The sequence below is a fragment of the Misgurnus anguillicaudatus genome, chromosome 18 (genome assembly GCF_027580225.2).
Source record: "Misgurnus anguillicaudatus chromosome 18, ASM2758022v2, whole genome shotgun sequence".
NCBI lineage: Eukaryota > Metazoa > Chordata > Actinopteri > Cypriniformes > Cobitidae > Misgurnus > Misgurnus anguillicaudatus.
Window position 1 is genome coordinate 18,513,665 of NC_073354.2, and position 13,932 is coordinate 18,527,596.

The window sequence follows — 13,932 nt, forward strand, 5'->3', positions numbered from 1 at the left end:
CTTTAAGTCACTTAACGATAGAGACCAGAAGGTTCCCCCTTGATTTGAACTAATAATTTATTTATTTGACTTGCTTAAATTCATCCTCACCCCATCAATGAGTTGTTTAGACAGCATAATTTAGTGATACTTAGTGTAAAACACACACCTGTTGAGTCTCTCCAGCACGGAGTCGTCAGCCAGCGAGATCTCATCCATCAGAAACACGCCATCCTGTTTCATCGCCAGGACCAGCGGTCCATCATGCCACTCAAACAGACGGCCGTCCTCGCCATCGGCCTGAAATGTTAAACATTCAATCAGATAAATCGCACTATTGATGAACACATGTATCAGTCTGACATCCGGAAGGCTGAATAATCTAAAGAAAGAAGTATTTTACATTTTGGGTTCCCGTGTGACGGACAGGTCGGAGGCCACCCAGAAAATCCGACGTCTCCATGTGCAAATGGCAGTTCAGGGAGAAGAACTTCTGACTGGCTAGTGCAGCAAAGAGCTGGCAGATGGTGGTTTTGCCACACCTTCAGGTGAGAGGAGGTAAATGTGAGTCAACTGAAATTCTGTTATCTAGAGAAAAAGTCTTATTTTACAGATGATTGATTGAACCATAGTCTATAATGATGAGTTAATATTTTCAGTAAAAAAAAATCATAAATTTAAAAAAAAAATGTATTTATTTGAGTCTATAGAAAGTCTCAAAGCTGACAGACACAGACGAAAACCCATACATCTTCAATTTTGATACCATAAAATTGTAAATGTACAAAATTATGTTAGTAAAATGTGCATAAAAGTGTAGGGACACACCAAACCAATGCCAAAAAATTAGAGCAGACTGTAAGGTCAGCCCACATTGCCCGCATACGTCTGGGTTTAATGTTGCCCTGGTACACCAAATGGATGGCGGCCAAGCAGCACATTTTTTACTCGAAATGGGAAACTGGAAGTGACTGCTAGGATGCTTGCTTCGTCACTTCCGTTATCCTCTTGTGCAAAGGTTGGCTATACCAATCATATTGGAGTCAGATCATTCTGATTGGCTATTACTGATTTGTCATAGTGAAAATGCAAAAAAAGACAACTGTGACTGACTATATGGGATGGTGCGCAACAAATTACACTCAAAATCTGCCCGACCGGAGACCATCGGCTTGGTGTGTATCGATCTTAAGAACTCTGAAAAGAAAATCTAATCTAACTCATTCATAAGGATTGATCACAGCTTACCCCGTGTCTCCAACAAGCAGGACAGACTCTCCAAAACGAAGCGCTCGACCCACAAGCACAGCCAGTCTCCTCATGCCCTGGGTCCACACAACATGGCCGAATTCTTCTGGGACACCCGCAATACTGTCCACAAAAGGGCCTGCAAAGTGCCAAACCATCAATATACCAAACTGAGCCAAACCAACCAATCAATCTGGCCGTTAGTTATACAATGAGCTAATCAAAAAGATCTTAAGGTAAAGAGAAATAGAGCCCGACCGATATGCGTTTTTTGGGGCCGATGCCGATACAGATATTAGGGAGTAAAAAAAGACCGATAATGATATATCGGCCGATATTCTTTATGTGTATATTATAGTTCAGTATATACTACAGTATATTATACTAAAGTACTGTACATAGAATACACTATATACTTTAACATAATATACTGTATATGAATAAATACAATGCAATGCAATGATCACTCACATATGTGGTGATCACTCACAAATGTGGTGATCCAACACTTATATTGATGTGACAAAGATATGTACTATAGGCAAGAAGTTAACAATAAACTTTATTATCCAAAATTAGTTGGATATCAGTGCACTAAACAGTAAACTTGACTTATTATAAATAACTTTAAAACACAAAGAGAACAAAATACATAAAACTTGCATCATTTGCAGTTTTGACGAGAACGTTATAAAGAGAAACTTATGAAGTCATTGATTAATATTAGCTTTACAGTAAGTTGTGTTCTTCACAAATTAGTTAACGTTAGCCACTCACAGTTACGAAGACAATGCTTGACGGAGCACATACTAATGTACACTATGTTTAATGTTGTGCACAACGTTTTTATAACACAAACCCAGGGTTCCGTGCAAACTTTAGACTTTTATAAAAATAAAGCGTCTTCGCTCCGCCTCTTTTATTTAGCAAGGGTGTAGAGTTGCGCGAGCTTATTGAATCAATTGCTCTGAAATGAGCATGTTACCTAACAACACAAGCAGCAGTAATCTCATATAGTGATATATAAGTGCACGGCTGCGCGTAGTTTAAACGTGTCATTTCTCCGTCTCGCGTCATTTCTCCCGCTTGCGTTTTAACTCGCAAGTCGACAAAGAGACGGATTTAAAACACCAAATGTAAGCGGGATTGCGTCTCTCTTGTCCATTTATAATCCAATCGACCAAAGCGCGTCTTAATACCAGGTGTAAAAATGTTGTGAAGAAGACACTGCGTGACTGCTTCCATGCCACCTGAACTGAGAGACTGACTGACTGAACTGAAGTGAAGGGGGTGGGGGATTGGCTGGTGTCACTACAGTGAGTGATCTGGGTCGCCATTAGCAACCAGTATGGCGCACTCTGCTGGACAAACAAGTACTTACATCTTTCAAATGCATTTAAAGCAACACTATGTAGTTTCCATGTAAAAATGACTTGCAGCTCCCCCATGTGGTTGAAAAGCGCAACAGTGCCTGGTATCAGACACTCTTCTGCAGGCAGGGGGAGGGGCGGAGCTGTGTTTCCTACCCTCCACCGCCACTTTCAAAGTGTGCTTGTAGCAGCTAGGAGGCTGCTCAGGTTGCAGCAACAGTACAATTTGTTCAGTTAAAAGTTGTTCTATCACTGAAATAATTTTAGAGACATTATTTAAAGGTAAAAAAACTACATAGTGTTGCTTTAATGTGTTCTGTAACAAACGTTCATATCGGCGCATATCTGCGGCTTATACGCCGATACAGATATATCTGCGACATGCTCATATCGGCCGATAAAATCGGCAAAACGATAAATCGGTCGGGCTCTAAAGAGAAATGCATAAAGAAAGTATCAATGACATTATTACAAGAGATAAACACTTCACTTTCACATTTGCTGGGCATTTCACAGACATTAAAAATAACTTAGTTTGTTTAGTGTCTTTCTAGCTTAAAGTGAATACAATGTATTCAGTTTTCATTCAAGGATTTTCATTATACTGTGCAGTATTACTGGTGCTGGTTAACCGCACAATGCAATGGAAAAGCAAGCAAGGACAACTCTCCTAATTGAAAGTCATTGATCTGATATCAGAATGTGGTTTGTTACAGCTGTGTTTGTGCTTATAAACTCACTGAACTGAGAGGTGACCTGAGCTTCAGAGAAAAGAGCATCCGGGTTGACTGTCCTTTTAAAGTGTTTCTCCAGTATGTTCTGGATGATCAAAGCCTCCTCTGGCTTTCTGACACGGCCAGCCAACAGCATGTAGCCTGACAAAATAGGATTTGTTTAGGTAATTTTGGCATTTATGTACAACATTTTGAAATTAGGCACAGTAATAAAAGTCACCATCATCCGCCAGGTGCTGCAGCCAATCACGAGACGAGTCATTCTGCTCTTCCAGCCTATAGCGTTCAGACCAGCGAAACAGGTCTCTCAGGGTAATGAAACCATGTTTCCCAGCAAACACACTGGATCCCCTACGTAAAGACTGACACACACATACACTTACATGAGGTCACATTAGTGGTTTTAAGGAATAATTCAACTGAGCTTAATGCTTTATAACTTTGCCCAAGAAACATCATAAAATCATCATGAATGCCTTCCTGTGCTTCAAATATTGCTGTATTGAGATGGGTCACCTGCAGGTTCTGCATGACTTTGATGAGTTTGGAGCAGTAGGATGGAGGAAGGCTACAGCGCTGATGGAGGATGTTCTCCAACTCTGAACTGGGAAGCTCATCAAAATGCAGCTCAACAAAACGATTCCTGAATGCTCGCGACAGAACCTACAGGAAACAGAAATACACGTTGGTTTTACAACTTCCTAAATGATCCGTCACATGATCATATATGCACTGCATTGTGGGATAGAGCATCCACAGAGTGATCCACCAAACAGATTTGAGCATGTTTTAGGCATGCGTATTATGCATGCAAATAAATGTGCATAGTATACATACTATACATTGCAAAGTATGAGTAGTACGAGTAGATTCTGAACACCGGCAATGTGCTTGTGAGAACCTTTCTGCCACCATACAGTCCAGGAGGATTCTGGGTGGCAAAGAGCATGAATCTGGGGTGGGCTTTGACCACTTCTTGTGTTTCAGCGATGAAAAGCTCCCTGTTGTCATCCAGCAATCTATTCAAAGCCTCCAGCACATCAGTGGGGGCAAGGTTCAGTTCATCCAGAATGATCCAATAACCTTTCCTCATGGCATCAATTAGAACACCTTCAAGGGACAAAAAAAATATGCGGTTAACAAAAAAAAAAACGTTACAAATAAGCTTGAACCATGAAGAAATCAATGATTATTATCTTACATTAGTGTCACTGTTTAAAATTCATAAATATAATTGACATCACGCACCCAGATTAAACAGTAAACATGGAGTTGTGACCCAACGCAGTAGCAAAATCAATTACTGTACAAAAGTAAAATTTTATCAGGGAAAGTTATTAATTGGTTTACTAATGGTTTATGAATATGTTTATGTATTAATAAAACTTTATGGATTTTAATGGTGGAACTGTCTCTGCTGCCAATTGCATATAATGTCACAAACCATGTTTATCCTCTTCATTGCAAGTAGAGTCATACTTTAAGAAGTCTGAAGGGGCCGTGTACACTAAGGTTTTCAAAACTGTGGCCGGTGTATGTTTTCAATTGTTTTAAAAACGGTTTTCAAAAATGCCAGCAGCTGACGGGATTTTCCATGCCCAACGACAAATTTTCAACTTTGAAAACCTCAACTTGTCAATGTCACTTTTCACTCGCTGTCCAATCACAGTGGAGAGAAGGGCGGGACAAATATCACAACAGCCAATCGGCGCATTGTTTAACGACAAAACAGAAGTTTTCATAGCAACCAAAGCACTCAGCTGAAAAAGCACTGGCAAGGCCTACAGTTGGTATCTGCCTTGGGTTTTCAGCCACATTTAAATGCTTTGGTGTACATGCCCCCTAAGCTGTAGTTTCTATTTTATTTGCATATTTTGTTTATTTCACAAAAAATACATGAAAGACCCCCCCCCCCCCTTTCAATACCTCTTAATTAAAGTATCCTGAATGTACACCATTTCACAAATGTATATTATTTGCATCCACTATATCTTTTCCCAGAACAGGCCTGCTTTTCCCTCATCCCATAAGTTAAGAAACAGTATCCATTACTGTGCGTTCACACCGCCACCGGCGAGAGCGTCAAAGTGGCCAGAAGTCATTCATTTTAATGAGAGCTGGCAACAAGCTCCAGCGATCAGCGGCGCAGTGCGACATGTAAGGTGTGAGCCTCGAGGAGAGTTGAAATCAGCTCAACTTTAAGGTAATGAGCTATAACGCGGTTCAGCTGCACCCAATCGGAGGGTGGATATGTTCAGCGGCAACCAATCGGAAGGTGTAAACCTCCGCTTCAGATAATGCATTCCACTACTCTTTTTCTATAGCGTCGTTGACAGGGCAGCCAGAGCTTTTTTTGATGCTCTCGCCGGTGGCGGTGTGAATGCACAGTTGTGCTTTATAAGTCTATTCCAAAATGCTCTTTACCTTCTTTGAAGACAAGTTTGCCATGCTCATCAGAGGAGTAGCAGCCAATGTACTCCTGGATATCTGTGTGCTCATGGTTATTGATTCTCACACACTGGTTTCCTGTGGCGCCTGCGAGCCATTTAATTAAACTGGTCTTTCCCACAGACGTTTCCCCTTGGATGAGCACTGGATGGATGCTGATCATGGACACAACAAGGAACAAAAGAAATATCTCAAGATATGCAAATAAAATGTATAGTATGCAGTAAATATGGCAAGTGAAATACCAGATAAACAGGGCCAATAATGGTCAAATATATTAGAGTGAATTTTGGGTAAAAGTGGTTAAAAAAAACTATTAATGATCTGAAACCGTTTTAATCCTCAAAGTCTTGAAATTGCCTCTTTATAGCAAAGAAAAAAATCAGTTAATCCCAGCCCCATGGTACAAAAACAAATAAATCATTCATTATCAACTAATATTTAATGCACTTTTATATCAAACAAAAGCAGCATCCCTCCTTTCCACAGAGGAATAAGAAACGCTGAATTCGTAATACATTTTGACAGAGTATTTGATCTACAGAATGTACGGGACGTATGAGGAGGAGTGATGTTTTCCTACCCGGCGGACACCACCCGTGCCAGATCTTTTAGGTTAAGCTTGACAGAAGGTGTAAGGATGTAACTGGGGTCCACCACAGTCTCCATGTCACCCTGACTAAGCCAGTACTCCTCTATCTGTATACACACACGCTCTTTGGGCTTCGGGATTGGCTGAGAGCAAAACAGAGAGCGTAAATGATAGAAGATAACTATATTTATATTTAGGCATTTGAAAGACAATTTTATCTAAAATATTATTTTATCAATTCAAGGACACCAAACATGACTCTTGTGGTGCTAGCACCTGCCTGAGCAACAGAAACACTATCAATCTTTAATAGAAGATATTTTCTTTCACCTTTAGCAACACACACTTCTAACTAGTAGGCTTTCAAACTACTGGTAAATTATTATTATTAAACGAAATTAAGTGGCTAACTAAAGTGAAAAGATTACCTGTTTGAGACATTTCACATTTCCTCCTAGTATGTACTGACACACCAGTTTCTGCACGATGGGGTGAGAGCTGCGATCCAGCTGAGTAAGAAAACTTAGACAGAAACCCTGCAAAAGAAATTATACATCTCCATCACTAATGTCATGTGGTTAAAGTAGTGAATTTTGGAAAATCAACATTTTGCTTCAGGCTGAAGGTATAATATGGACAAGTGTATTACCTCATAGAGGGAGCGTTGAATGTTGTAGCAGGGGTTAGATGCCACATATTTAAGAGCTCGACACAAAGTACGCAGGCTGTAATGGGGCTTGTGACCGGTACCATCAACCAACCGAGTGTGAGCCTCCTTACGAACAGCCAAATAAAAACTGTGGGGAAAAACAGAAATTGTTAAGACAGAGTACATAAATTCTAAATAGAAATAAAAGAATAAAAATGTTTAAAATTTTTAAATATTGGCGCATTTTACTGCACATTACTGTTATTGACAACAAGCTGCATCACACCTAAAATTGTCCTCAAAAATGATTATGGTCATGCTATGACTGCAAACCTGATGATTCCTTGAATAATGGATCTGTTCAGGTTCAGGCCTTTTAGGTAATCCGAGACCAGGATCCGTAAATCACTTTCACTCTCTAGTTCCTCCACGTAGAGCTCTGTAAATCTGACACATAAACACAAACACATTAAGCTCACCAAAAACACGTACATCAGCCCCAGAAAGTATTTAAACACTAAAGTATGTACATCTATGGTTTAGATAACAAATCATTATATCACATGTATGTAACAACATTACGGGAAGTTTCCCAGACAGGGCTTATCCTAGTCCCAAAATAAAATGCATGTTTAAGCTACCCTTTAAAGGGACACTCCACTTCTTTGAAAATATGCTCATTTTCCAGCTCCTCTAGAGTTAAATACTTGATTTTACCATTTTGGAATCCATTCAGCAGATCTCTGGGTCTGGCGGTACCACTTTTAGCATAGCTTAGCATAATCCAATGAATCTGATTAGACCATTAGCATTGCACTAAAAAATAACCAAAGAGTTTCAATATTTTTCCAATTTAAAACTTGACTCTTCTGTAGTTACATAGTGTACTAGGACCAATGAAAAAAAGTTAAATAGGAAAAATATTAAAACTCTTTGGTTATTTTTTACCACAATGCTAATGGTCTAATCAGATTCAATGATTTATGCTAAGCTATGCTAAAAGTGGTACCGCCAGACCCAGATATCAGCTGAATGGATTCCAAAACTGTAAAAATCAAATGTGTTTAACTCCAGGGGAGCTGGAAAATGAGCATATTTTTTTTAAAAGTGGAGTGTCCCTTTAAAAACATCTTGCACTGAAACACCGTAACATATATCAGTGCCATTTTTTGTCTAAAGATGCACACAAGTAATGATTTTTGTAAAGTATGTTTGTAAAAACTACTTAAATGTCCTAATATAACTAATGTCTAGTCCTGGATTGATCTAAACCCTGTCTGGGAAACCCTTACATGCAATAATGAAGAAAAGTCAAATGGTCTCTCTCACCTGTTCCTAATGCCCAGTGGCAGATTCCTCTTGCCTACATCAGTGGCTGGATTCATGCAGGCAAATAGACGAAAGTCTGGATGTCGAACCAGAGGCTCTACAGAAAACATCAACAAAATCATAGTAAATGAACTCAAAATTCACTCTCCACACAAAAAAACATGCACAATTCAAAGTACACGAACCATTTATTAAAGGTATAGCGGAGGATTTTCTCGAATTTTAGAAAAGAACCGCCTTCACTTTTTTAAAAAAAGCAATTGCGCAACACTCCTGATTGACAACTAGGAGGAGACCTAGGAGGTCTTGATGATCCACCCGGAAAAAAAAAATCCTCCGCAATAACTAAAGTGCCATCAAGCAGTATTTCAATTCTTAATCACAAAACTGATCTCAGATCAGACTCACCAGTATCTCCCCTGTCAAGCAGCACTAAAGATCCAGCGCTGCCCTCCAGTAATCCACTCAGACACTCCAACATCTCTGCAGCTGCCAGATTAATCTCATCCAGCAGGATCCATTCGCCTTTCTTTACCGCCTGGGCTAAAGTCCCCTGTGGAGGTACCCAAAATACCTCAGTCATGACAGGTACATCACACAGAGGGTGAAAATGAAAGGCAAATGGCTTTGGCCAGACATGCAGCAGGAAACTGCTATTTTTGGCAAAGATGTACTTCTTTTGTATACATAATCTGTAATAATTACCTCAACAAAAGCAAAAATCATGGCAGATTCACAGGCTCGAATCTGTTCTTGTGTCTGACTGAGTTTAAGAGCAAGAGCCTCCCACTGTTCCTGCAGCAGAGCAGCTGTAAGACCAACAAAACAAATGTATAAGAAAATCATTAAAAAATAATGCAGACAAGAACCTTTTACAAAATCTTACACAAAACACTTGCTCTTATTTATATTTTAGAAGAGTAAACTCATTAAAACTATACAATAACTCCTTTAAGTAAGTACAGGAATTATGTTGTGACTAAAAGCAGATAAAAAATTTAGATGCAATAACTATGCATTTAAGCTACAACAATCGTTTTGTTAGATAAGACCCTTAATGCCTTGTTTGGGATTGTTTAGAGCCCTTTGAAGCTGCGGTGTAATTGCAATTTTAAACTGTAAACTGTTGAGGTCCAATAAAATCGAATAATACTGAAATGTTTTCCTTAAAAAACTTAATTTCTTCCTGACTGAATTAAGAAAGACATCAACATTTTGGATGACATGGGGGTGAGTAAATTATCAGTATTTTTTTATAAGACAGTGGAGTAATCCTTTAAGCCCTGTCTGGGAAACCATCCTTAAACCTTCAGATTCAAAGATTTTTAAAATCATGGGAAACATTTCAGTTAAGTTATATATTATTTAGACTAAGCTTAACCTTTATCTGATCAGGGTTATTTAAGCATATTAACCTAACTGTAGAAAGCATCCATACATAGGACACATCAGTTAACAAGTTGTCAAGACAATCCACTCCATTTTAACCCAGCAATACCATTAGGTTTATCATGTAGTTCCTTAGTGAGCGCTGATTTGCACACATGGTCCATAAGCTTGAGAAGATCCTGCCAGCGTTTGCCTTTGAAGCAGGTCTGAACGTGACCCAAAAAAGTCAGGTTTTGTTTCCTTGAGTATGTCTGAGAGAAGAGGTCTTCAAACGCCTCCCGCAAGGGTAACAAGATGAGCTTATGGTCCACTGGTTTATACCTTTAATCATCAGAAACGAAGCTTAACATCATCACAAACACTATAAAGAGATAGTGAATAATCATGAACAACTCTTACAATTCCTTGAGAAATTTTAACATAATAAAATTAATTTGTATATCAGGAAATTTAAAAATGTATATTTATCGAATGCTTCATTTGAGCAAAATTACAGTGAAAAGGTAAATAGCCATTCCGAGCTACTGTCAAGCTACTGAAAAATGTAGTTCAGCTAGTAGCATCACAGCTTTTAGTTACTGAACCACAGACATGCGTCTACTCACCCTCCCAGCAGGTCTGCAGTGTCACTCTGTTGATTCATGTTGACTACTCTGAGTTTGTGTCCTTGAAGGGCAGAGCAGACAGGAAGTAAACGATGGATAAGAGCAATGAGATCACTGAAAAACCTGAACTATACTGACAGATCAGGTGTGTTACCTGTCACTCCAGCCAAATACTGCACAGTAGAGGTCTTTCCTGTGCCCGTTTCCCCAACCAACAGGACGGGCTCCCCTCTAGTGACACACACTGACAGCTGCTCCAGAAGTACAGATGACGGCCGTGTGGCAGCAAATGTTTGTTTTTCTCTGTGATGCAAACATAAATGCCAGCAAATGATTTTAACCCTTAAGACATGTTTGGCATTTTTATCTTTTTATTGATAGTACAAAGGGAACAGGAACAAGTAGGTAGAGCGAGATAAAACAAGCCAAACTCAAAATCACATTGACTGTGTCAGAGCATGTGTGTAGTTTAAAACCAACTACTGTGCATACTGTATAACCAGGATGGTTTTTTGGAATAATGGTATGGCACACTATCTCTCTTGTGCTTAGGGCTGTTGTATGATTTCCTGTTTTAAATAGCACAATTACCAATCAATCCAGTGTTAATGTAAGCTCAATTTCTCAGCAGGGTTCCTTGCACCCATGGGACAGTGCTGGTACATCTATTTGCTAGTAAAGCAAATTTGAAAGAGAGAGAGAGAGAGAGAAACAGAGAGCACTGTAATAACTTACATACTAAGTCGCACCGCGTCACTCTGCTTACGAAGTAACATTACACGACCCACTGAGACCTCTAGCTCTGTCACATTAATGGCAGGCAGGTACATCTGACAGAAGTGCTGGGCCTAAAATGTCACACAGCAGAACATATGGATTATATAGTGATATGTGATATTATATTGACATAGTGTAACGTTATATCAGTAATAAGCACATTTTTTAATAGGGACTCTTCTGTGAGCTCTTATTTATTGCTTTAAATTAATACAATTGTAAAGATAACTGATACAGTAGCCTATCAGCATTATAATAAAGACTTTGTATTTGTGACATCACTTTCAGACCTTCTCTTTGGATATGTTGAGCTTGCTGCCAATGATTTCTGACATCTTGAGTCTGCTCTCAGGTTTGGAGAGCATGGCGGTGAAGCAGTCCAGAGCCTAAAAACAAACAAACAAAAAAGGTTTTAAAAGTGTGTCATGTCTGCATCTCCAAGCATCACTGTTTTTAAATAGGTTTCCTCGACACATTTCCCTATTTGGCAGACAGACAATAGAAAGTCAGACAAAAGAAAGACCCGCCTCAAATTCATGCCATTGGTTAACCCAATTTAAATTTTTACATTTAGGCATTTAGTAGACGCTTTTATCCTCTGCTAACAGGGCAATAGTACAACAACTATTAACTCATTCACCGCCAGCCTTTTTGAGAAAAGTTGCCCACCGGCATTTTTGTGATTTTAACAAAGTTTCACAAAATTCCTTGCAGGAAAAATTATCTTCTATAAATATATAAACATACAAATTATATCAAATTAAAGAACACACCCTCTGCTTTCAAACAAACAATAAACAAATAAACAAACAAACAAAATGGGGGGAAAACGTTTCATTATATATTAACTTTTTCTACTTAATTTAACCACTGAAATATCGATATTTCTCTTCAAAAATACAACATTTTGAGCAAAAAGCTTTAAAAATTGCGTTTTTGTAAAGGAATTTATGTTAGAGATCAGACTCAGAATGACTATCAAACATAAAGGCAGTTAAAATCAATCATTAAATCTTTTTAATTTCTGTTTTTGATAAATTCGTTCTGGTGCCATCTAGTGGATAATTACACTTTCACTTTGAAATTCGTCCAAAAAGGCATATTTATTAGTTAAATATGAACTCATAAATGACGAGATAACTCGTCAATGGCGGTGAATGAGTTAAAGCTCACATAACACACGCTGTTTCTGCATTTCTGTTAATCTGGAGTACCTATAGAGTAGTATTACATCCTTTATAACTCCAAAGAGTCTTTAGTTTAATCAGATTTATAAAAGAAAGATTAGCTTTACCGAATCTTTCCGATAACTTACGAAAAAATGAAGGAGAAGGAGTTATACCGCAGGAGGAGCGAGTACGAGTCATGCAACACTGTCATTTATATAATATTTCCAACATAAGACAGAAGTCTTACTTATCGCATGCAACTCATGACCCGGTTGGGACCTTTCCATGAAATCAAGCGCATCAAACACACACGCAAAACTCCGCTGCTATCCTGGATAATTTCCATAAGGCTGACTTTCTTCTCCTTACATCCAAAACACACACTTCTTCTTTCGTGCAATTGTTGAGTTTTGAAATTAAACAAAGCTTGTCGCGTGATGTTTTCAAGTTCTAGCGTCTCCCGCTGATTGACGGGTGGGCGGGGTTTTCCGGAGGAAGTGCCCATAAAAAGAAGTGATACGTATAGAAACCCCCCAAATGTCAGCTAGACCCGTAATCAGAAAAAACTTTCCGAAACTTGTACGAACCCTGGCGAAGTGCATTCGGCACAGAAATACTCTGTAACACAGGGGTCTCAAACTCAAACTGGCTTGGGGCCATTTCTGAGACTGACATTTCATCAGAGGGCCGCAGAGCTATTTTAACGTTCAAAAAAGTACAATATTTCTTTAAAATATTTTTTAATGTATAATAATACTTGAAAATATATAAACAGTGTTTTTTATTTTTTAATATACATTATTTTATAAAAGTAAGTAAATATTTTTTTTAACCTTATTAGGCTTTGAATTATTAACTAAGGCCTATTAAAACTAACAAATTTAATTCCTATACATTTATAAACTATTATAAAAAATGTACCAACAGTAAGTGTTTGTTTTTATTTGTTTTTGACTGTTTTCAGTCATAGTATTGACTTTATTATGTTCCTTTTTGTTATTCCACCGTTTTAATGAATTTGCTATTATATTTAGAAAAATATTAATAAGTGAAAGTGATCCTAAAAACATTTGGATGGGTAGTCAATGTTACATAAGCTAGTTGGACAGTAAAAATAAATAATACTGCTCTATGTATAAGCAAGCAAGATAATAATGTATTATACTTCATATATATTTCATATAGAAGTGTACATACTTGTATCCTCTGTAATTTCTCCTCATCTTTCCTCTTTTCCTAACCTGGGCACTTTGATGGGTCATTTTCTCATCCGTAGTTTAATATTAAACTGTTGCAGTACATCTCCCACTGCGGTGTCTCCATTAGAAGCTGTGACTTGATGTGAACTACGGTAATAACCCCACAGCAGCTCTTCTCTGAGTAACAGAGTATCCACCCGGAAGTAACAAATCTTCTCTGGACAAACACTACAAAGTCGCGATCAGATGAACTGATCGCATTGTGACAATGATATGATTGACGCGAGAGGAATTAAAATCCGATCACGCATTCCGTTACCCTCGCCATCACGGAGCGCGCGCTCGTGGCTGCGTAGCAACGGGTGACGCGACCCCACGCTGCGCAACCTCCGCTCCCAAGCAAGCACTTTGAAAAGTAAACATACTTTAAGAAACGCCTCGACT

At 38.6% G+C, this 13,932-nt stretch overlaps 1 protein-coding gene across 1 annotated transcript in view; it reads right to left on the reverse strand.

Moving 5' to 3' along the window:
* Positions 1–13,932, reverse strand: part of mdn1 (midasin AAA ATPase 1) — a 56,774-nt gene that overhangs the window by 36,508 nt on the left and 6,334 nt on the right. The window contains 20 exon segments of the mRNA XM_055186775.2: positions 149–279; positions 383–521; positions 1,228–1,366; positions 3,338–3,472; positions 3,552–3,693; positions 3,848–3,994; positions 4,233–4,441; positions 5,756–5,934; positions 6,363–6,514; positions 6,800–6,907; positions 7,021–7,168; positions 7,354–7,467; positions 8,350–8,446; positions 8,758–8,902; positions 9,055–9,158; positions 9,848–10,059; positions 10,344–10,404; positions 10,498–10,646; positions 11,079–11,191; positions 11,411–11,506. Of these exon segments, the coding sequence (XP_055042750.2) occupies positions 149–279; positions 383–521; positions 1,228–1,366; positions 3,338–3,472; positions 3,552–3,693; positions 3,848–3,994; positions 4,233–4,441; positions 5,756–5,934; positions 6,363–6,514; positions 6,800–6,907; positions 7,021–7,168; positions 7,354–7,467; positions 8,350–8,446; positions 8,758–8,902; positions 9,055–9,158; positions 9,848–10,059; positions 10,344–10,404; positions 10,498–10,646; positions 11,079–11,191; positions 11,411–11,506 (2,720 nt within the window).